This window comes from Panthera pardus, unplaced genomic scaffold (assembly GCF_024362965.1).
Source record: "Panthera pardus isolate Hobbes unplaced genomic scaffold, ASM2436296v1 HiC_scaffold_27, whole genome shotgun sequence".
Taxonomy (NCBI): Eukaryota; Metazoa; Chordata; class Mammalia; order Carnivora; family Felidae; genus Panthera; species Panthera pardus.
This window is the reverse complement of record NW_026526843.1, coordinates 122265143-122289074: the sequence shown is the minus strand read 5'-3', so window position 1 is coordinate 122289074 and position 23932 is coordinate 122265143. Positions and strand designations below refer to the sequence as shown.

Sequence of the window (23932 nt, the reverse complement as noted above, 5' to 3'; positions counted from 1 at the left end):
GTGCCCAGCACTGCCTACTCCGTATGCCAGCATTGAGACGATGTTTGCATTCTCTTCTCTAAAGAACAGGGAAGGACAGGACAGGTCACCTCTCTGGTGACCTAACCGTGCGGCCCTGTGGCTCCTTTTGTGCTGGACGCTCGGCGGAGCCCATGCCTGAGCTGGCAGGGGAGGGAGGGTGGGCGTCCCAGGGCTCCTTACCTTTTCACTCACTCTCCTTTCTAATGAAACACAACGTACTTCCTCTGTGTTGTGACAGCCGGCTTGGGCTGCCCGAGCAAACCCCACACACTGGGCGGCTTGAGCAACGGCATTTGTGGTCTCTTCCAGTTCTGGCGGCTGGGAGTTCAAGATCAGGGAGCTAACGGGGTCGACAGTTGTAGGCGTAATCACAGAACCACACTTGGTTTCCTGCTTCTCTAAGAAGCTTCTCTGAGAATTCTCCAGGATTCTTCGTCCTCACGTGCCTTTTCCTCTGAGCGTGGGAGTGGGGAGCAGAGCAATCTCTCTTCCTCTTCTTATGAGGACACCAATCCTGTCGGATTAGGGCCCCCAAGGCCCATTTAACGTTAAAACGCCCCTAAGCCCCCTGTCTCCAAACACAGTCATGAACTGGGAATTAGTGTTCACCATGAATTTGGTGGAGGTCAGCCAAGCCCACGTACAACATGTTTAGGCATACTCGTTATGTCGATGCATCGTCTTCAGGAGGCTGATGTCCAAAGAGGTTAGCTTTTAACGTGTGAAACCAACAATGGCCCAGATGACCCCTGTGTATCCTGAGTATCGTGCAAAGGGGCGAGTAATACCGGAGCGATTTTTCACATTTATTCGTATGCATAAAGTAGGAAAAGGAAAAAGAGGATTCTGTTGACCATCTAGAAACTACTAAGACTTCTTTTATCAACCTTAAAACTCCCTTTGAGAGCTTTGCTGGACTTTTTAGTGGTCCCTGACAAATTTGGTGGACACAGAATCTGTGTTATTAAAAGAAGATCAGACAAAGGTTTCTGAGCTATTTCAGAGTCCTTTGCTCAACAGTTAATTTGTATGCATATGTTCTAAAACGGACCCTGAGCGCCTTACAACGTACTTTTCCTGAATAAGAGGAGAGAGAATTTCTCAGGAAGCCTCCCACACGTACCTGTGACCACCACGTTATTACAGCCTACATTTCTTTAAAGGTTTCTCAAAAGGTGAAGGAATCCATGTAGTGGTGGTGTCCATTCATGTACGTACCTTACGACTCTAGAGGATTTGGCTACGGATATGTTTATGCGAGTACTGGTTTTGTTCTTTGATTTCCAGACCAAAATTAATTGAAGAAGACAGTAGCTCTGCAGTATGCAAGGTATTTGTCAAAGAACTTGTGAGATGTATCTGAGTCAGACACTGTTTCCTAGGGACCACACCAGAGCTAGAATCTGCTTCACCTACAGGGAGGGTTATGGCTGTTCGGATAGGTAGGTAGATAGAGAGAGAGAGAGAGAGCAAGAGAGAGAGGGAAAGAGGGAGAGAGAGAGGGATGGATGATTGATAGACATGATAGATAGTTAAGTAGATAGATGGATGATGGATAGATGATGGATAGACAGCTGATGGATGATGGATGGTTGATATAGGGATGGATGGATAGACGATAGGTAGACAGATAGATAGACAGACAGACAAGATAGATGGGTAGGTGCATGGGTGGACAGATGGATAGATGATAGATAGATAGATAGATAGATAGATAGATAGATAGATAGATAGGATAGGTAGTTAAGTAGATAGATGGATGATGGATAGATGATGGATAGACAGCTGATGGATGATGGATGGTTGATAGATATAGGGATGGATGGATGGATAAGATGATAGGTAGATAGATAGACAGACAGACAAGATAGATGGGTAGGTGCATGGGTGGACAGATGGATAGATGATAGATAGATAGGTAAGTAGATAGATGGATGATGGATAGATAGTTGATAGACAGATGATGGATGGAAGGATGGATATAAGATAGTAAAGAATGCATGGTTGGATGAAAGATAGGCAGATGGATGGACAGACAAATAATATAAACAAAAGTACTAATTAATAACAAAATACATGCGAACTTCCATCATTTTAATATTATGTAGAGGTTTATTATTTAAGTAAACATCTAACGAAGTGTATACATATCCATCATCACAATACTGTGGTATTTATTTATACTAATTCACTGTCTGACAAAGAACATGGAGACAAATAAAGCAAACCTTAGCTGGGAGCCCCGCTGACTGAGAACCCATCACAAATAAAGTTTAAGGCCTTCTTCAAGTTTCAGTGTCTCACGATGTAAGAACTGAGCTTGATGTTACAAAATTAGCTTACAGAATAAAATCTACAAAAAGTCATACAGTGGAAGTTTCAGCATGAAAATAGCGGTTTAGCGGAACATTGCCTTTAGGGATTAGATTCAGATCATGCCTGGCTTTTAAATGGTGAATGACCATGGACGCGCCCATGGGAGTACTTAAAATGCACACATAGATGATCCCGGATTGTCTCTGAGAGTCTTCGAAGTGAAGCTGAAGTGACTTGGTATCAGATTTTGGTTCACCAACAAAGGGAGACACTCTGTTCCCCAGAGACGACGTAGTCACATGTGGGAATTTCACTAGTTCCAGAGCAGCGTGCAGCCTCAAAGGGACACTGGTAATTGCCGAACGGACAGCTTTAGTCACCAGACGACATCTCCAGCTGGTCTGGACACTTGTGTCCTGAGGGAGCACAGGTGCAGAGTTGAAGACTGACCCCGCCCAGCAAGTGAGGAGGTCCCGTCCCTCTGGGGCCATTGCCACCCTTTTCCTGGCTCCGCTGACCTGAGCTGGTGAGGAGACGTCAGACACACAGAGAGTCTGTTCTGCCCAACTCGTTCTTTACAAAACGGCCAGTCTTGGTTATATGATGCTTCTCTTTGAAAGAATAAAGGGCAAGGGCCTTGTGACGCCCCCGCTGGTTCCGGTGACCAGGCTGGGTGAAGACACGCACAGATGTCCCCCGACAGGGTGCTGCTCAGCTTACACATCTCCCCCTCTGGGCGGTCAGCCCCCAAAATGCCTCACCTCCCAGATAGTTGGAAATGTCATTCTTTCTAAATTAAACCCTTCAGGCTATAGTTTAATTAAGCTCATCTCCTCTTCCGCAGATGGAATTCAGATACATTTTAGGCTTCAGCTTGTAAAGTGGAAAGAACGTTGGATTATGGAGGCTGGGACTCTTCCTAAATTCTGTCACGTGTATGCCCGTTTGACCTTCAGCTTACATGTGAACTTCCCGTGGCTCTGATACCTTCTCGGTGACAAGGACCGGGCTGGGTCACCCGCTGTCGTCCAGCTTGGACACTCTTTGGTCCCTTTGTTCCTTTTCGTCCTGGGCAGGGACACATCCACATCTCCCCTAATTTAGCACGTTGTTCATCAGATAGATGCTCCCTGTTTGCCACGGCACCCCGAGCAGGTGCCTGTCCTCCAATGCCACCCCGTCACGGCCAGGTGCAGTCCTGGTCCTGTCCCCACAGGTGAGAGAAGGATATTACTGCTGCCCGGAAGCTTCCTTGAAGTCATGGGAGCATGTTCTGGAGATCCCACCTCTTGTGCTGTGCCACAAAAAATCGCTACGTGAATTCACATGCACTGAAACACACATACCCACACACGTGTCCATGTGAATTTTGTGGGAGAGAAAGAGAGCAGAGTAGAACAGGTTCAAAGGTCTCTGGTGCCCCAGCCCTCCTTCCCGCACGCAGCTAAGTGCAAGTAACACAATTCACGTTTTACAGGTGGGTGTGAGTGAGTTTACGGTGCGGTGTAATGAGTCAGCGCAGGGTGGGAAGGGGTAGGTCGGGGCTCAAGGAACCCAGAAGGACTTAAAAGAAGAAAGAGGTAAAGGTCGGTGGAGTGAAACTTTCAGTGAGCTGGGTGGGACAGGCAGAAACCACACGGAGGCGTTTGTATATTTGAATAAAAAACATTCTTCCTGCTTTTATTTGAGCAGGATCTGAGCTTTGCGTTTCTGGTTTTGTTTAGTTTCAGCATACATCTTTCGATGCTTTTACGTTCTTCGAGTTATGATTAATAGAGTCACTTCAGGCAAATTTCAGAGATTTATTTCTGGGTTTCAATAGGTAGATAAGCTATAGTATGAGTATTCATAAAATGCCTAGAGTGTTTACACGCTGGGCTCTTTCCTCCCACGCGTCCATGGAAATACATGAGATCTTAGGAGTCAAGACACAGGCAATACAAGGGACACAAAAAGCTTTTGAGACGCTTTTCTAAGTGCTTCGAAATATAGTGGTGCTTGTGCTTTGTAGTTCTGCCTCTGCGAAGAAACAGGAAAACGTACAAGTCCAGGAACGATGGCATCTCAAGAATCCAGTCCACACGTGGCTGGTGGTGAAGCCGGCCATGTTAACCTGTCTGTTCACCTGTCCTGCATCTGGCCGCTCTGATTTTTTTAAAAAAAAATTTTAGGTTTATTTATTTACTTAGCATGAGCAGGAGCGGGACAGAGAGAGAGAGAGAGAGAGAGCGTGAGCCCTGAGCAGGCTCCACACTGTCAGCACAAAGGCCAATGCAGGCTCAATCTCATGAACCGTGACATCCTGACCTGAGCTGAAATGAAGAGCTGGGGGGTGGTAAACGACCGAGCCCCCCGGGTGCCCCCGGCCGCTCTGGTTGACTTGCAGGCACCGAGCTGTCTCCGGCCCCGCACGCGGCTTGCTCCGCACTAGCCCGCCTTTCCCGCCGAGTGTCCTCCCACTGAGGGAACGCCAGGCTGAGAGGGAGGATCCTCAGGAACTTTCCCTGCCCCCCATGCCGAGAGCACCTGGGACGCCTTTCCTCGTCACTCGTGCCCCCTCCTTGTATCTCCCGGGACGCACACCGCGGCGTCTGCAAAAGAGCTCTCAGGCGTGGGCGCTCTGCGGTGTTCTGGGTGGGGGACAGAGGCGTGGAGCCCTGTTCGGCGGGTGCCGCGGTTTCCGGGTCTCCCCACAGCGATGAGCCTCCCAGATGCAGAGTAGACGCTGCTTTTGTGACTTTCGCCAAGCACGGCTACCCCAAGGGATCACCAAAACCTCTTCCTCTCTTCCAGCCGACGTTTCACAGCTGGACTGCACAAAGCTCCCAAATTCTCGGAGGACACAGGGCATAGTTGAAAAACACGAGGCCGCTAGACATTTCGGTGCCCATCCCTGACCCCACGTAAAGCAGTTGAGGACATTGAGAATGCAGTGAGGTCGTAACTGTAAAAAGGCAGGGACAGAACTGTCACCAGCGGGAAGTCTGAGCAGGAGAGCTAAAAAGACAAGCCTGCCCGTTGTCAGCCCACTCTGCCTCCCGTCTGATGGAGACTGTTGACTCAACGGCAGAAGCAGGGAACTTGAAGAAAAGCCGGAGGCCTTGTTAAGTTCTCGGAAGGAAGGCAGAGGAGCTGAGTGTCCTGTTTGTCCAGCGTGTCTGGTTTCTACTGCTCGAAGCCCCGTCTCCGGGGTAAACCAGCTTAGTCCCTGAAGGTGGCCCCCTGCTGAAGCCGGGGGGTCATTCTGATGCCCAGGAGCTCATTCAGCCCTGGCTTCTGCCCCTGGGGGAGGGGGCCGAGGAGATCTCTGCCCAGCTGGAAAGGAAGGAGGGGGGTGGAGAAGTATACTTGCTACGGAACGGTGCAACAGGAAAGACCGTAGGAGTGTGTGTGTGTGTGTGTGTGTGTGTGTGTGTGCGTGTGCATGCATGAGTGTTGGTGAGTGTGCATGTGTATCTGTGGGTTTCTGTGTGTGCAAGTATCTTCGTGTGCACGTGTGTGTTTGTGAGTTTGAGTGTGCATGCATGCATGCATCTCTGAGCGTGGGTTTGCATATCTGAGTGCTGTGATGGTGTGCATGAGTGTGCATATATATGTCTCTGCGAGTTTCTGTGAGCATATGAGTGTGTACATGTGTGTCAGTGAGGCAGTGTGGGCGTGTGTTTTCCACCGACCTACAGGCATGACAGGATGCAGAACTCGTAGGTCACGGCACTGACGCTGATGTCCGGGAGCCCCCGGGTCACCAGTGCAGTGAGCTGCGACTACCCTCCGGGGACAAGGTTCTCGTGATGAAGGCAGAACGACACGGGCCGGGTGGGCGGATAGGTGTGACCTTGGCCTGTGCTGGCACTTGTGAGTCAGCAAAGGACACAGCGGGGACACGGGGAGAGCATCTCGCAGCCGTGACCGGAGCCCTGTCTCCAGAAGTCTGGCCCCTGCAAGAACAGAACGTTACCAAGAGAGAATTCATGAAGCTGTTTCCAGGTCCCGAGGGAACTTTCTAGATGCGTGTCTCCCCTGCGCAGACAGTGATGTCTGGCCGATCGACCGTTGCATGGATGTGAGACCTCTCGTTTGGAGAGACTCCTGATGGGAGCCATCCCGTGGTGCTGGTCACATGACGGGATGTCTAGGAGCTGCCTGATAAGCACTGTGCACGGACACCCAATTTTAAACGTAGGCATCTTGGGGCGCCTGGGTGGCTCAGTCGGTGAAACGACCGACTTCACCTCAGGTCGCGATATCTCGGTTCGTGAGTTCAGGCCCCGCATCGGGCTCTGTGCTGACGGCTCGGAGCCTGGAGCCTGCTTCCGATTCTGTGTGTCCCTGTCTGTCCCTCCCCTACTTGTGCTCTGTGTCTGTCTCAGAAATAAACATTAAAAAAAACCGTGGGTGCCTGACGGGGTGGCAGTCACCCCGATGACGAGGTGGGTTCGCACGGTGACCTGAAGGAGAGATCACACGTGGCAGCACGCGGCCTTGGAGCCCAGAAACTTTTGTCGCACGCCTCAGCCCAGTAGAGGCTCAGCCTTTCACGCCAGCACTGTAACCATTCAGTTCCCAAAGCCTAAAGTGCTTTGCCGTGAAGTGCGCTTGCATTTAAAAAGCGTGGCTCGGGGCGCCTGGGTGGCTCAGTTGGTTAAGCATCCGACTTCGGCTCAGGTCACGATCTCGCGGTCCGTGAGTTCGAGCCCCGCGTCGGGCTCTGTGCTGACAGCTCAGAGCCTGGAGCCTGCTTCCAATTCTGTGTTTCCCTCTCTCTGTGACCCTCCCCCGTTCATGCTCTGTCTCTCTCTCTCTCAAAAATAAATAAACATTAAAAAAAAATTTTTAAAAAGCGTGTCTCATGTGCCCGCACGATTTTCTCTCCTGCTCTGAATGTTCAACTGTTGAAGGAACAGCTTCCTGGGATGCCAATAAAACAAAGTTTGACACCCGGCCTCCCTCTTTCCCGCCCCGCTGAGCCACATTTCGGTACAGAAACCTGTCCCCTCCAAAGTAGCAGCTGTGCGAAGCCCCACAGGACCACGCGTGCGAATGGGTGTGCTGGCCTCACCCACCGTGCCAGACTGGAAAGCCTGCAACTCGTTTCCGTCTCGGTCCGCACGGTGACACAGCCAACCGGGCATGTCAATAATAAATACCTTGAAAACCCAGTCTAAGCGCCTGGTTAGGAGAAAGGCCGTCTCAACCCTGTTTTTCTTCCTCACCCTACAGTGCCTCGTCTTTGAAGACGCTCCCAACGGCGTGGACGCGGCCCTTGCAGCCGGCATGCAGGTGGTCATGGTTCCAGACCGAAATCTGCAGCGCCATTTGACGTCCAAGGCCACGCTGGTGCTGGATTCCCTGCAGGATTTCCAGCCCGAGCTCTTTGGTTTGCCGCGCTACGAGTGAGCGTCCCGCCGTGGCTGTGGCGCCCACTCGGGTGACCCGTGGCACCCAGGCAATCACCCCGTGAGCCAGCGGTCCTCCCAGCCCGTTATGTGTGGCTTCCCATCCCACGTGGGCTTGGCCTCCTCTGGCCGGTGCTGACAGACCACGGCGTCACAGCTGAGACACGGCAAAGCAGAGACGGCCCGCAGCACAGACCGAAACGCTCACGTGCATAGTCGTAGAGTGCGCGAATGAACACACAGTGTCTCGGTATTTGAGGAATCCTGTAGCCGTCACACACGGCAAATGGACAGATGTACACATGCTTGTGAGCGCCTGTGCATGTACGTATATGTGTGCGTATGGACAAATACGTGGGTGTTTATAGGTATGTGTTTAAATACATACGCCCGTGTATGTGCAAATACTAACGTGTCCACCACAAAATGAAATTATATGTGTGTTCATTTCTGCCTGCCTTTTTAGTTTTTGTGTTTTTATTTTGTTTTGTTTTGTTTTGTTTTAGAGAGAGGGAGAGAACCATAAGCAGGGTCCACACTAAGCACAGAGCCCTATGCAGGGCTCAATCCCACAACCCGAGCTGAAATCAAGGGTTAGAGATTCAACTGAATGAGCCACCCAGGAGCCCCTCTTTTACTTTTTCTAAATCCTGGCTGGAAAATGTAAAATATGTGTACATGTATGTATATGGTTACGTATATATATATGTATATATGTATGTACATATATATTTATATGTTTCCTATGCTATTTTCTTTCTTAAGTATTGGTCGTAATGTGCCAAAGGAGCTGATAAACGTGAGATGGCAATTGGATTTGTTCTGCAATCTGAGCGGAAAAGCCATGTCACGGATGAGCCCTGAGAAATCATCCTCGTTATCAGCAGAATTCACAGTCCTTCTGTGCCCTCAGAACCTCTCTGTGCACCTCTACTCAGACACCACCTCTGAACCGTGACATCCTGAGTTTCTTTTCAGTGTGAGCATACCTGCAGCCCACATCTTATTACGTCTACGTGCACGTCCATATCGGAGGATGTCCTTTCTACCTCAAAAAAAAAAAAAAAAAAAAAAAAAATCATCCCCCGAGTCTAAAAACATGTATTCTTTCTAGCACAGTCTTCGATGCACATATAACTTGAATTCAGAGTGCATGCTTACCACGACCGAGAGCCTTATTAGCACATTGTTGGAATAATTCTACTTTGGCAGTGAGCTCCTTTTAATAGATTTACTTGATGTTTTGTGGTGGGAAAATTGAGAAAGGCACTGGAATATGTGAGAAGAACGCAATCCCAGGGTGCATCTGGCCTGCTGGTGTGTCACACGTGGTTGTTGAGCAAATTTCCAAGTGCAAATGGCGGAAAAATGCTGGGGATGTATGTCAGGGTACATCTGTTCATGCTTTGCCTCCGGCTGTTGACCAGTTTTGTATCCATTCAGAGATTCATTTCAGCATTCACGATCGCCGGTGTATGGATCCTCTCTCTGAATTCTCCCTCAAGCTGCTTGTAACGTCTTACCGGATCCCTCGCCAGTTAATCAAGTTGAATAAAATCTTTGACACTGGTTCGACATTACGTTCCTATGGAAGTTTCATTTCAACCTTTTTAAAAACATATATCCTCTAACAAACATAAAACATACATGTCATGTTTTGACCTTTTTTCTTTTTTAAAGCCAAACAGTACTCACACCATAAAATGGCATTCATGTATTATAAGGACACATCGCTGTCTTTGCCTGCAACAGAGGCTGTCTGTGAAATGGTCACTTGTTGGGTTTGGGATCTCCTTCCAAAATATGTGTGTTTTATAATTTAAAAAAAAATTTTTTTTAATGTTTATTTCTGAGACAGAGACAGAGCATGAGCAGGGAGGGGCAGAGAGAGAGGGAGACACAGAATCTGAAGCAGGCTCCAGACTCTGAGCTCTCAGCACAGAGCCTGATGTGGGGCTCAAATTCACACACTGTGAGATCCTGACCTGAGCTGAAGTTGGACTCTCAACCTACTGAGCCGCCCAGGCACCCTGGTGTGTTTTCTAATTCTTAAGCCATTTTGCATCAATAACACAAAGAGCTTTCGTGCTTCTCTCAATGGCGTATTTGTAGATCCCTGTGCACTTTCCTCTGGGGTAAATTTGATATCAGATACGTCACTGTTACTTTTGTTCTTCTAACCAAGATGGCGGTGACACTCTTACTTTTTTGTACAAAGGAAAGTGCTGGTGGTTGGCCAAGGCACACCCGTTACTTGCTTATTGTCCTGCATCATGCTGATGACTTCAGTGCCTTTTAGTGATGGGATCACACTAACCACCCATCTGTCTCACAGAGGTATAATTAAACACAATGGAGACCACAGTGACTCCTGCCGAGAAAGTTTCAAGGGTCATTGTGCTTTCTTAGTGCACTAAAGTGTGCTCTATTAGGGACATGCAGGGATCAGGGGACTATGCAGGGTTGCCCTCACGGGCAGCTAGTGTTTGCCCATCCGCTGTACCTTTTCAGAAGCATTTGCTAGTGATGACAGTCCCTGAGAGGTGACACTGTCGGTCTGTTCTTAATTCCCCATCAGTGAAACATATGTAACACTTGGAAGGTCTTACTAATCACTGTGTCTTAGAGTTCTACCAATTAGCGCTCAGAGTTCAGCGACCTGTAGACAAGAGAGGAGGTCTAGCAGAGACCTGCTTTACACTGGAGAGAATTGTCTTATCAAGACACACAGTCGGTTGAGCGTCTAACCTCGGCTCAGGTCATGACCTCACAGTTCGTGAGTTTGAGACCCGCATCGGGATTTTGTGCTGACAGCTCAGAGCTTGGCGCCTACTTCAGATTCTGTGTCTCCCTCTCTCTCTGCTCCTCCCCTCCTCATGCTTTGTGTCTCTCTGTCTCAAAAGTAAATAAACATTAAAAAAAAAAAAAAAGACACACGGATCGTTTCTGCTGTGCAACAGTGTTCAGTGCTTGGCCACTGAGGTTCCTGTTTCTTTGAGTATAATACTTTGACGCTGAATTTCCCATGCTTTGGTGTTACCAATGTTTAAAAACAAATTTGCACTTGGAACGAGTTTTATAATAAAAAAAAAATGTGTATCCATTCCTCTACTTAATGTTGTGTACACTCCCTTATTCCACAGGATGAAGTCCAGAACCTCTTTAGCCTTATATGAAGGCGTTCTTACCTAAGTTTATCCCTAGCGGTCTTTACAGTTACTATCAATCATTATTATCATCAGCAGCAGCATCATTATTGCCATAGTTTGTAAAGAGAAGTTGAAGTGTGGTTTGGCAAAGGATTTCCAGTTAGAGTTCAAATCAGATCTCAGCTCCACCACTAAAAAGTTGTCACCCCCACCTCTGATTCCTTGCCCGTGACATGGGGGTAACGTATGCTCTAGGGCGTTGGGCTGAAGAAGTGACTGACGTCACACGTGGGATGGGAATAACAAACACAGAACTCCAGCGGTTCCCGTGGATTAAAGAGATTTGATTGACAAATGATATCTGGTGATGGAAGACCAGATCTTCAGGATAGCTCACAATATTCTGGTTTCCCGTGAGTCTCTTTAATAGTATGTTGTGCACATAGCAGTTGTATGTCCTTCCTTAGCCACAGGATGTGATCACTATTGTAACTTTTCATCAGAAACACTCATCCGGATTGAGTTAACTCAAGAGAGATTATTTACGAGCTACTTGGAGGGCATCACAGGACACATACAACCAAGAGACACCGCATCGGAGGGTATTTATCAAGTGTGTACGCGGTGAGGTAGAAATGTGTGAGTTGCACCCACATCATGGTGCCGCCTCATCTGACTTGATTGCCCCTCGAATCAGCTAATTTGTTCTGTGCATCTTTTGACCCGAGTGGTGGTGAAAGGACTCAATAGTCACCTCTGTCTTCCTGGTTCTCCACAGAACGGCAGGTGCCTCACACAAGGTGGTTTTGGAGACTGAAACTGTCCCATTAGTATCAAGGCATTGTATCAAAGCATTGCTTTTTGTTGACTGAAACCCACGATTACCAAATTCTACGTGCATTTCTCCCACATCACATGCGAAATGAATATTTTACATCAAAGTATTTGCAACTAGTTGCCATAATCTTAGTAATATATTTCTCTAGGGCATACAGATTATAAATGACTATTTAAATATTCTAATGTCTCTAGTCCCTTAACAAGCATGAGGCATTGGGAAACATGCCATCAAATATATGTACTTATGAAAAACCTGAATAAAGGGATGAGTTTATGTCATATATAACACAAAGTCACTTAAAATGGCTTATTTTCAAAATCCATTCTAGGAAAGAGTGGGTATGCATTTGATACTCAAAGTCTGAATACATTATGGATACATACTTAACTAAATAAGAGCTATTTTGCTATGTTAGGTCGGTACTAGGTGGTAAAACAGACATTCCGTGTAAACTTCTACAACAAAAATGGAAACCAACTTATCAGTAAACTTGTATCGTTGCAGAAATCTCAGTCAACAATGCTATTGAGTGTTCACATAGATGGATTTGATGATGACAGATTATCTCGGTTGTTTGTCTAAACATGCCCATCTCACCACTTTATAAGGCTGGCTTCACTGGATGTTGAATTGTGGTTCGAAATGAATTTCCTCTTACTCTTCAAAGATACAGTTTCCTGTTCTATGGCTTCCATCATTTTGATTAAATTACCAGTTATTGGTCCTACGTGTGTAAGCAGTCTGTCTCTTTTCTCCAGCTGCTGCTAAGATTTTGTTCATGGTCTTTGGTCATCTGAGAAACGGTTTGCTTTGATCCATGTGAACTCTGTAGATCCCCTGAGTCTGTGGCCTGTTTCATGTATCGTTAAGCCACTCGGTCATCATCTCTTCCAGCACGCCCAGGCTTACCTCTTGGGGTCCCTTCCACACACCTGAAGAGAAAAGGGTGAACTCTTGGTCATGCATGTAGCCGTGAATTGTGCACAGGCCTGGGCTGTGCCACCACTGAGAGGGCTGGGGGACTGGGGAGATGAGTGACCTGGCAGGATGGGTGGGAAACTCGTGTCGGCGTGGCCTCTGGGATGGCTTGGAGTCCCAGCACACACAGCTAGAAGGGATTAGAATTCTAACTTAGCCCCAAAGCCAGGCACAGTGAGAACCAGCCTGAAGGAGTCAGCCACCCAGAATCAGGTATACCAGAAGTCCAGAGAACCAGGAGGGCCAAGAACCTGGGGATCCACAGAAGGCCTCGCACAGAGCTCCAGCAGAGTCGTGTCCCTGGAGGGGACCTTTCCTTCTGTGCTCTGTGGGTACATGCCGTGTGTCTTCTCTGAAGCCAAACCCAAGACTCACTTGCCTCTTGTAGAAAAGCACTTCCCTTGAGAACAAAGGCAAAGACACAGATAGTTGCTGAAGTATGAAAAACTCACGGAAAACAGTTTTAATTAGGATAAAGTATTCACATACACAGATCACTTGAAAATTGCAAAACACTACATTTCTGCATAAAGTAGGTCGTCTAACATTTGTTGAGTGCCATCGTGAGGTAGGCACTTTTTATTTATGAACGTATGTCCTCGCCTTTTGCTTTGTTTCTGTCTGCTGCACGTAGTGGCTGAGAGTACTCCCAGCTTCCCCTCTCTTACCTCCAAGAAAATGCACAGAAAATGATGTGCAATTAGGTTACGTAACTCAAAGGCCACTCCATTATGAAGCAGTGGGACTGAGGAGCAGGGTTAGAAGTTACACTCCCTTCACGCTCCAAAAACATCGCTGTTCCCTACATAATTACCTATAACCACAGAGAAAGAAATACATTTTCTTGGTCGAGTTAAAACGATATTTGATGTTCCATTGTCACTGGTGTAGACGCAGCCCATACGGGCTGCCTTGAGTATCTATCTATGCACACTGTGTAAAGCAGGCAGGACAGAACACACACCTGCCTTAGCTGTACTAGCAATTTTTACCACGAAAAATACTGTCCCTAAACAAGTTTGAGATGCCCATTTAATTGGGAAAATATTAAGGTCTTGGGATGCTTCCGCTTGTCTATGCATGAGACAGCTCCCTCATTACTCTGGACTTTGGTATTCTCAACGTACCTTCAGAAAACACTGTAAAATGTCATTCCTGAGTGCCCTTTCTTTGCAAGTACTTATCAGGCCTGTGTGATGAGCTGTTTGTTCTCTGCTGATGTTCTTACTGATGCACAGTCTTGTCTGTAAGCAAGTCATTAGCCAATTCAAGACCAGAGTGGTGTCAGTAATCGTCCATGGGTGTTTCTAGGCACACGGTAGCTCTTGGAAGTCATCCTGTCCCTAGGCTCAAAGTTCCTCAAGAATGCCATGTGGTTACTCTTAGGGAGGGTGTTTTGTTGGTGGTGGTGGTGGTGGTTTATTTTTATTTTTTTCCAATATATGAAATTTATTGTCCAATTGGTTTCCATATAACACCCAGTGCTCATCCCAAAAGGTGCCCTAGGGAGGGTGTTTTTAATACCTCTCAAGGTATAAGATCTGAGGCTTTTCACCCATCACTCCCCTCCCTTAAAGTATTTCCAATGTCAGTTCTATTTCTCTACCTTGATTTCTTTCCTCCAAACCATGATCTGCAAATGGCCCGTTCTACCATCACCTCACCACATCCAGGGAACAGTTGCTACTAAGATGATGGAAGTCAGCCTTGAGTGCATGACCTACATTGTTCCCAGGGTCCCGGGACAGGCAGATCGAGTCCTGTGCCAGTGCCTGCAGACCCATATGCTGTCTCCTCCTTCATGTTAGCTGTGAACACGCATCCGACTTTCCCTGGCCAGAACCTCCTTGAAGGAATAGGTCAAAACGTATTCTGAGAGTTCAAGGGGAAAACAAGTGCCACCCAGTTCCCCCTGTTTTATTTCCCAGCGATGTAGACTGCATGGATATGTAATTTACTATGGGAGACACAGGAAGGAATCACACACCGAAAGGTGCCACTGTCAATTGTCATAAACACTGCAACGTGCAAGAACAGAATCTAAGAACAGCAGTGGGCACCTAATTTAATTGGGGGGCTTACAGGGTCAAGGAGGGGTCCTCACTGTACAAGTGGCATTTAAGGTGAAATCAGAAGTCCCTCAAAGCCTGGCTGTTTTCTCAAAAACTAAAACATACGTGGACCATACAACCCAGGAATTCATAATAACATACGTCCACACAAAAATTTGTGTGGACAAATTTTTTTGTACACAAGTGTTCACAGCAGCATTTTTTTTGTAACCATCAGAGGGAAAAAGTAAAAAAAAATCCTGGGTGGCTCCGTCGGTTAAGTGTCCCACTCTTGATTTCAGCTTAAGTCATGATTTCTCAGATTTGTGAGGTTGAGCCCCACATCAGGCTCCTCGTGTTAAGCCTACTTGGGATCCTTGCTCTCTCTCTCTCTCTCTCTCTCTCTCTCTCTCGAAGAAAATAAAACTAGAAAACAAATTTAAAAACAAGAAGCCATCAGAACAGAAGGTCTTGGGAGAAGTTTGCTGTGTGATGAAATCCCACAAATGCCATTGTCTTTGGCACTTTTTACCAACAGTCAAGTGTCTGTCCAGTTAGCACGTATAAAAGCGTCTTCCTGTCTTTCTAACCAGTTACGTAATTTGGACAAATGATCGGTGAGGATCTCCACAGAGTATGTAGAGTGTGCCCAATGAATCAGTGGAGTCAGTCCATTTTCTACTGTAAAATATATGCACTTTTTAAATATCATTAGCCTGCTTAGCAACACGTGATGTCGGTGAGAAGAACCAACAAAGGTGACGGTGGTGGGAAGAAGGAGCTGAAATCACTTCATGGTTCATATTATGTTTCTCTTGACCTTGTGATTTTGTAGTTTGGCAAGATAAGCCAATCCTCAGCTCCGAGGAAAATGTGTAGCTTTGAGAACCTGGGTCTTAACAGATGAGAAGGTGTTCCATGAAACCAGTAGAAGGGAATTGGTGGGGACATGTCGGGGAAGCATGAGGAGCATTTCATGAAAGCGAAGGTCACCCTTCCAGTGCTGCTAAGATAGCAAGACAGATCTGGATGGAGAACAGACGTGGGGCTTGCTTATCTGTCCTGGGACACATCAGCTCAGGGGACTGGTGGGGGTCAGGAGCAGATGGCACAAGGGTAAAGTGAAGCAGACCCAGGAATGGAGAAGGCTCTTGAGAAGTTTTGCTAATCAGGGAGCAAAGAAATGGGGCTGTCACTACGGGGTGAGAAGGACCCAGGAGGCAGTGCTTAGTCTTTGTTGAGGTTTGATGTGGAATAAACGCCTGAGAGCAGAAACACCAGAGCTTCTCAGCCCCAGACGGTGAAGCGTGCCTCACAGGCTCCTTAACTGTATCCCATCGGAGGTGCACGGAGTTGCCATCTTTCAAGAAATGAGGCCTCCAGGAGAAAGGGAAGGAGTCAGGAGGCTGAGAGGCTGGCCCGGTAGAGGTGAGGCAGAAAGGAAGGACCTCCCCATGAATCACGTTGGCATTGCCCCCTGTCCAAGTCTGTTTAATCCCACAAATCCAACATAGCCCGTTAACTAAAATTCTTTCCCATCGCCACACTCCCTAGTTTTTTAGATGCCACTCATCAGAAGAGATGTTTGTTTACCACTTCAGCAAGGAAGCACACCTGTGCTTGCAGGATTTAAGTGCCCCCCAAATTCTTGCCGCCCTCCAAATCTCACTTCCTGCGCCGGAGGGAGCTCATTCCTGCTCTCTGCTGCTCTGCACAAAATTCCATGCTGACAGCTACAAACATGTCCATTAATCCCCTTGCAAACACCCGTGAGAACGTGACTGCCCTCTTAACCTCCTCGATGAGACTGCTCCCTCCTCATTTTTAGCTGAGAACTGCTCACAAGAGGGAATAAGATTTTGATGCAGGAGGGTAAGTAGTGAAGGGCTTTTGAATAGGGAGCTTGGGAGCAGAGGACATAGATTTGAGTGGGTACTTCACAGGGCGCCGGAGAGGTTGAGGGTAGTAGGAGTCCAGATGGGAAAGGAGGGAGGAGGGGGGGCTACAGGGGGGAGCAGGGTCACAGGAAAGGGACAACCATGGGCATCCACAGTCTCGTTAGTGCTATCTCCTATGATTTGATTATTTTGTGCAGGAGGTCAGTGTGCCCATTGGGGCTTGCAGTTAGGAAACTTTCCTCTGAGCTGCAAGGAGCCTTTCTTAAATATCGGAGGAACCCAGTAACGTTCTTTATAGTCTAGTACTGCATGCCTGGTCTTGTTTCTTCAAGCACTTGGTGTTTTGTTTGTTTGTTTTTTCCTGGAATACTCAGAGGCTGCTCTGTTCTTTGAAAACTCAGCAAAGCTCTCACCATGGCCAGCACAAACACAGCAAGATCAGGTTCTGAGAAGTGCATGCCCTCAACTGTCAGGGAAAGTGAGTGCCGTGATCTTTTGTTGTTGTGACAGCCTTTTTATGGAGATGCTTCCCAAGGCAGTGTATTCTTTTGCGTCTAGCCCTGTGGCAGCAAACTTTCAATTCAGCTGGTTCTCAATGGTGGGCTTAGATCGGGCCAGGGCATCCTGTCCTAAACCACTTCCTAGGGCAGGCGCCAAGCTCTGGGGTGGCAGAGATGCCTACAGCTCAGACTTTGCAAATGAGGGTGATCCACACTGGACCAGTTTCCCTGGGAAGTACAGATGGGGCTTGGTGTGCAACCCTAGTTCATAAAACAAAACAGAACAAATCTTGTCTCCAGATCAATGCCCACAGGTGGGGTTGTGACACAGAGCCCAGGCAATCATGGCCATGAGATTTCCTCTGTGCTGAATGTTCAGCCTTGTTTGGACAAAGTATGCAAATGGGAGATGGCTGTGTGATGTCCTTTGCTAGGCCTGAAGCCCTGCCCTTACCTGTGGGGTTCAGAGGTGGTACACTGACAGAAGGAATCTACATACACCTTTTAAGATTGCACACACATACACACACGCACACACCTAGGTGCCTGTAAAACTGAGGAAAAGGGGCGCCTCAGGGGCTCCGTCGGTTCAGCATATGACTTCAGCTCAGGTCATTATCTCGCGGTTCACGAGTTCGAGCTTTCCATCGGGCTCTGTGCTGACAGCTTGGAGCCTGGAACCTGCTTTGGATTCTGTGTCTCCCTCTCTCTCTGCCCCTCTGCCATTCACACTCTGTGTCTCTCTCAGAAATGAATAAATGTTAAATTCTTTAAAAAAAAAAAAAAAAAAAAAAGATTGGAATGGCTGGTCTTCCTAATCATACCCCAAACCAAATGGTGGCTTGGAGACACTATAGAAAAAGAGGCATTATTCTGTGCCATTTTCTTCACTTAGCAGAGTCAGAATTTTCCCAGAAGAATGCCAACGTTGTACCTCCAAAGGATACAGTTACCCCCAGCAGCACCTATAGATATAAAGTCTTTGCACTTGCCGTTGGGTAGTCATTTCCAGGCTGACATCATTAGCCATTTTTTTAAGAAAGTTTTATTATAAGATAAGCTCATAAATATCAGATTAATTCTAAAATAAACCTTGGTGATGACTGCCTCAAGTTGCCATCCTTAAAAAAAAAAAAAAAGAAAGAAAGAAAAGAAGAGAAAACCTTCCTGCATTAGAAAAGAGGAACAAGCAAAGGAAAGAACAGTGTTCTTCCCACTGGGATATAGAGCGCTAAGTTAAACATAGGATTTATTTCTCCTTTAAGTGTATGATTATTTCCCCTCAACTTGCTTTTTTTTTCTTTTACTTCAGTATAAATCCATTACAATATGAAGTTACTAAATAACATTAATTTCCACCCAACCATCATGGTATGAATTTTGACAATTATGTTGGTCTATTTCTCAGTTGTGATTATTCTCCCTACCTATTGGGCAATAGTAGTGGGAAGAACCCTCCCTTCCTTTTAAACCTTTTAGTTTTTTGAAGTAAGCAACTGTTATAAGCAGTAACTTTAAATACCTTTAACTCCCCTTTCCAAAATCGCACTTCACCTCATTTTAACTCTGGGCCAGCAGACTTGTTGGACAACAGCACTTCGAGCTCCAACAGGGAAAATGCACTCTGCGGGCAAAATTAGGAGGAAATGGAAAAAATAGAAATTAAGGTAAAAAATGGGGAAATATATATCCTTTGGTACATTTTGATCAAAAGGACTTAGAAAAAAATTGAATGTGGCTATCTACATAGGCAATCTAATTGTTTTGAATTAAAGAAAAAAAATTACTGTGGCTTTTATATCATCCTTCTTACAGAGGTGAAATTCTGCATATAGACCATCCTTCTTACGGAGGTGAAATTCTCCGTATAGACCATCCTTCTTACGGAGGTGAAATTCTCCGTATAGACCATCCTTCTTACGGAGGTGAAATTCTCCGTATAGACCATCCTTCTTACGGAGGTGAAATTCTCCGTATAGACCATCCTTCTTACGGAGGTGAAATTCTCCGTATAGACCATCCTTCTTACGGAGGTGAAATTCTCCGTATAGACCATCCTTCTTACGGAGGTGAAATTCTCCATCAGGTTTATTGCTGGAGCTCTTCGTCCTCACTAACAATATTTTTCACAGACTATCTCCAGTAGCATCAAGAAGTGCATCGTTACTCTCTTAGAGTGTTCTATGCCTACACCCATGACGGTGTGGGCTTCATTGTTGGATATTGTCTTCAAGTCTTCTCTCTCTGGTATTGAATTCATCGGGGGGGAAAAAAGACGACTGGATTCAAAGTAAAGAATTACTCTTTCAATTCTAAATGGTCGTATACACATATGCCTGTCCCGTTTCTTTTATGAAACCAACCCAAGGCATCCCAGAGACTAAGAAACAAAGAAATGTTATCACTGATGAAACTAGAGATCCCCTAGAGGATCTCCTAGATTCCTAGATCACAGCAGGTGCAGAAAGATGGCTAAGTGCATGAGACATTTCTTGACAACGACAGACGACACCAAGAGAAGACACCTTTTTTCTGTGTAACTCAGAGTTCTCCAAAGTGGGCAGCACCCGTTGAAAGGAAAAGCAATGATTCCTTGCTTACACGAGTCAGGTCAATGTCCATAGGCTGCTTTGGGAAGCCTCCTTACATCATGTTTCTGTCATGGCACAGGACAGGAGGTGGGGGTAGTCATTAACAAAAAAAGCCTGAAGGCAGTCTTTACCCAGAGCAGACTATGTTTGGCAAAGGGAGGAGAAACCGACACGTGTCACATAGTCATGCAATCACTAATCTGTAGTGCAGATAAGCTCAAGATGCAATGCCCACTTGCAAACATTCGGCATGAGCCCAGATAACTTGCTTTCAGGCCAGACAAGGCTGAGCCATGGTGCAGGTGCAGTTAAGAAAACCCTCCAAGGCACAGCCTGGAACTTAAGCTGCCCATTGCTTTCGCTCCTTCTGCCTACTCCCCCAGATTTTGCTCATGTACCTCGGTCCAGATAGACATCTCCTCCTTCTAACATGAGACACAATACTGCTTGAAAAGGTGGTAGCCAGCCATGGGTCTTGAAAAAGATTCTGTAAGGAAAAACAGAACAGCCTAAGATCAGTGAAGACATACTACCCAGCAGCCCAAACCGGGAACAGACCCCTGTGCAACAAATCAAATAGGTGAAAAAAAAAATCTTGCTTCTCTGAAATGAGAATTTAAGGAAGAGATATATGGCATTAAGGAAAAACTGATAATACATTACATGGGAATGAAAAGTAAGGGGGCAGAGCCTCAGAAATAAATGACAATGAAAAGTAAGTATGAGAGAGACAGAGACAGAAAGAGATTGAGAGACAGAGAGGAGAGATGGGGCCATCAGTGAAACTGGTGCCGTGCCAAGATTCAGCAATGAATGGGACATCAAGACATATTCAAATGTATGATTCAAGGTAAAATTTCCAGAATACAGAGAAATTTGAATTTGCAGACCAAAAAGTAGCACAGTGAAGCCCAAAGCTGTACTTTTGTAGGTCAATTAACAAATATTCTAGTAAGTTAGTGGTATTTTAAGTGTTGTAAAGAACTCTGTGGAAATTCAGGGGAAAAAAAATCTAGGAATGTACGATTTGTCTGTGAGACACAAAGTACTAGAAGACAGTGGAACAATATATAAAAATTCTTCAAAGAAAGCCTATGTGTTCCAAAAATGTAATCAAAACTGCCCATAAATTTAAAAGGGTAGTAGTATGTGCAAACATACAATTCAGGGGATGTATGTTTATGATGAAAACTGGCGGAGAGAGGTCGAATCCCCACCAACCCAGAGCAGCAGTGTGCAGGATTCACAGCAGACTGACTTGATGTCATGGTCACTGTAGTCCTTGTCCTGAGGGGGCAGCCCAGTGCCACATAACTTTTTTGGAGTGGAGTATGGAACATCAGATTTATACTGATTGCACTGGGTTGGCCACCATACCTCTCATGAACAGTGAGGTAGCAGGTACCTGACCAGCTACACTGGAGGCCTTGCTCGTGTTACAGATCAAAACCCATTGATGACCAGACACCAGCCTCCCCTGGTGCGGCTAACTGCAGCTGGGAGGCTGGGACGTCTGGAGGCAATCAGCTATACTTGCCCTTCTGCAGCCCCAGGAAGCAAGAGGGAGACCAAATGAGAACAGAGAGTGAAGAGGTCACAGGATAAATGAGCACCCCCAAAAGAGGTATAAAGATTGCTTGGCAGTGAATAGCCATTCCAGTCCAATTATGCTCAAGCCATTACAGCACATGATGTTGAATGCATACCGACGTTGATCCTATCAAGCTCATTTTATTTTATTTATTTTATGAAATTTATTGTCAAATTGGTGTCCATACAACACCCAGTGCTCATCCCAACAGGCGCTCTCCTCAATGCCCATCACCCCACTTTCCCCTCCCTCCCACCCCCCAACAACCCTCAGTTTATTCTCAGTTTTTAAGAGTCTCTTATGATTTGGCTCCCTCCGTCTCTAACTTTTTTCTTTCCTTCCCTCCCCCATGGTCTTCTGTAAAGTTTCTCATGATCCACAGAGAGTGAAAACATATGGTATCTGTCTTTCTCTGTATGACTTATTTCACTTAGCATAAGACTCTCCAGTTCCATCCACATTGCTACAAAAAGCCATATTTCATTCTTTCCCATTGCCATGTAGTATTCCATTGTGTACATAAACCACAATTTCTTTATCCATTCGTCAGTGGATGGACATTTAGGCTCTTTCCATAATTTGGCTACTGTTGAAAGTGCTGCTAAAAACATTAGGGTGTGTGTGCCCCTATGCATCAGCACTCCTGTATCCCTTGGGTAAATTCCTAGCAGTGCTATTGCTTGGTCATAGGGTAGATCTATTTTTAATTTTTTGAGGAACCTCCACAGTTTTCCAGAGCGGCTGCACCAGTTTGCATTCCCACTAACAGTACAAGAGGGTTCCCATTTCTCCACATCCTCACCAGCATCTATAGTCTCCTGATATTTCATTTTAGCCACTCTGACTGGCGTGAGGTGGTATCTCAGTGTGGTTTTGATTTGTATTTCCCTGATGAGGAGTGATAGTGAGCATCTTTTCATGTGCCTTTGGCCATCTGGATATCTTTAGAGAAGTGTCTATTCATGTTTTCTGCCCATTTCTTCACTGGATTATTTGTTTTTTGGGGAGTGGAGTTTGGTGAGTTAATTATAGATTTTGGATACTAGCCCTTTGTCCGATATGCCAGTTGCAAATATCTTTTCCCATTCCGTCGGTTTCCTTTTAGTTTTGTTGATTGTTTCCTTTGCAGTGCAGAAGCTTTTTATTTTCATGAGGTCCCAATAGTTCATTTTTGCTTTTAATTCCCTTGCCTTTGGAGATGTGTCAAGTAAGAAATTGCTGCGACTGAGGTCAGAGAGGTCTTTTCCTGCTTTCTCCTCTAGGGTTTTGATGGTTTCCTGTCTCACATTCAGGTCCTTTATCCATTTTGAGTTTATTTTTGTGAGTGGTGTAAGAAAGTGGTCTAGTTTCATTCTTCTGTGTGTTGCTGTCCAGTTTTCCCAGCACCATTGGTTAAAGAGACTGTCTTTTTTCCATTGGATATTCTTTCCTGCTTTGTCAAAGATCAGTTGGCCATACTTTTGTGGGTCTAATTCTGGGTTTTCTATTCTATTCCATTGGTCTATGTGTCTGTTTTTGTGCCAATACCATGCTGTCTTGATGATTACAGCTTTGTAGTAGAGGCTAAAGTCTGGGATTGCGATGCCTCCCGCTTTGGTCTTCTTCTTCTTCAATATTACTTTGGCTATTCAGGGTCTTTTGTGGTTCCATACAAATTTTAGGATTGCTTGCTCTTCCTTTGAGAAGAATGCTGGTGCAATTTTGATTGGGATTGCATTGAATGTGTAGATTGCTTTGAGTAGTCTTGACATTTTAACAATATTTATTCTTCCAACCCATGAGCATGGAATGTTTTTCCATTTCTTTGTATCTTCTTCAATTTCCTTCATAAGATTTCTATAGTTTTCAGTATACAGATCTTTGACATCTTTGGTTAGGTTTATTCCTAGGTATTTTATGCTTCTTGGGGCAATTGTGAATGTGATCAGTTTCTTTATTTGTCTTTCTGTTGCTTCATTATTAGTATATAAGAATGCAACTGATTTCTGTACATTAATTTTGTATCCTGCAACTTTGCTGAATTCATGTATCAGTTCTAGCAGACTTTTGGTGGAGTCTGTCGGGCTTTCCATGTATAATATCATGTCATCTGCAAAAAGTGAAAGCTTGACTTCATCTTTCCAATTCTGATGACTTTGATTTCCTTTTGTTGTCTGATTGCTGATGCCAGAACTTCCAACACTATGTTAAACAACAGCAGTGAGAGTGGACATCCCTGTCGTGTTCCTGATCTCAGGGCGAAAGCTCTCAGTTGTGGGCTTTTCATAAATGGCTTTCATGATGTGTAAGTATGTTCCTTCTATCCCAGCTTTCTCGGGGGGGTTTGTTAAGAAAGGATGCTGAATTTTGTCAAATGCTTTTTCCGCATCGATTGACAGGATCATATTGTTCTTATCTTTTCTTTTATTAATGTGATGTATCACATTGATTGACTTGCGAATGTTGAACCAGCCCTGCAGCCCGGGAATGAATCCCTCTTGATCATGGTGAATAATTCTTTTTATATGCTGTTGAATTCTATTTGCTCATATCTTGTTGAGAATTTTTGCATCCATATTCATCAGGGATATTGGCCTGTAGTTCTCTTTTTTTGCTGGGTC

At 45.8% G+C, this 23932-nt stretch overlaps 1 protein-coding gene across 5 annotated transcripts in view; it reads left to right on the top strand.

Annotated features, from left to right (window-relative positions):
- PUDP (pseudouridine 5'-phosphatase) overlaps positions 1 to 23932 on the top strand; it is a 463943-nt gene that overhangs the window by 75788 nt on the left and 364223 nt on the right. Inside the window, exon 4 of one of the 5 annotated variants that reach the window (XM_019417777.2) lies at positions 7558 to 9308. The exons of the other annotated variants lie outside the window; for them this stretch is intronic. Coding sequence (XP_019273322.1) covers positions 7558 to 7734 — 177 coding nt within the window. The 3' untranslated portion in view covers positions 7735 to 9308. Of the gene's footprint in view, positions 1 to 7557; positions 9309 to 23932 lie in introns of those variants that run through there. 5 annotated transcript variants of the gene reach the window in all.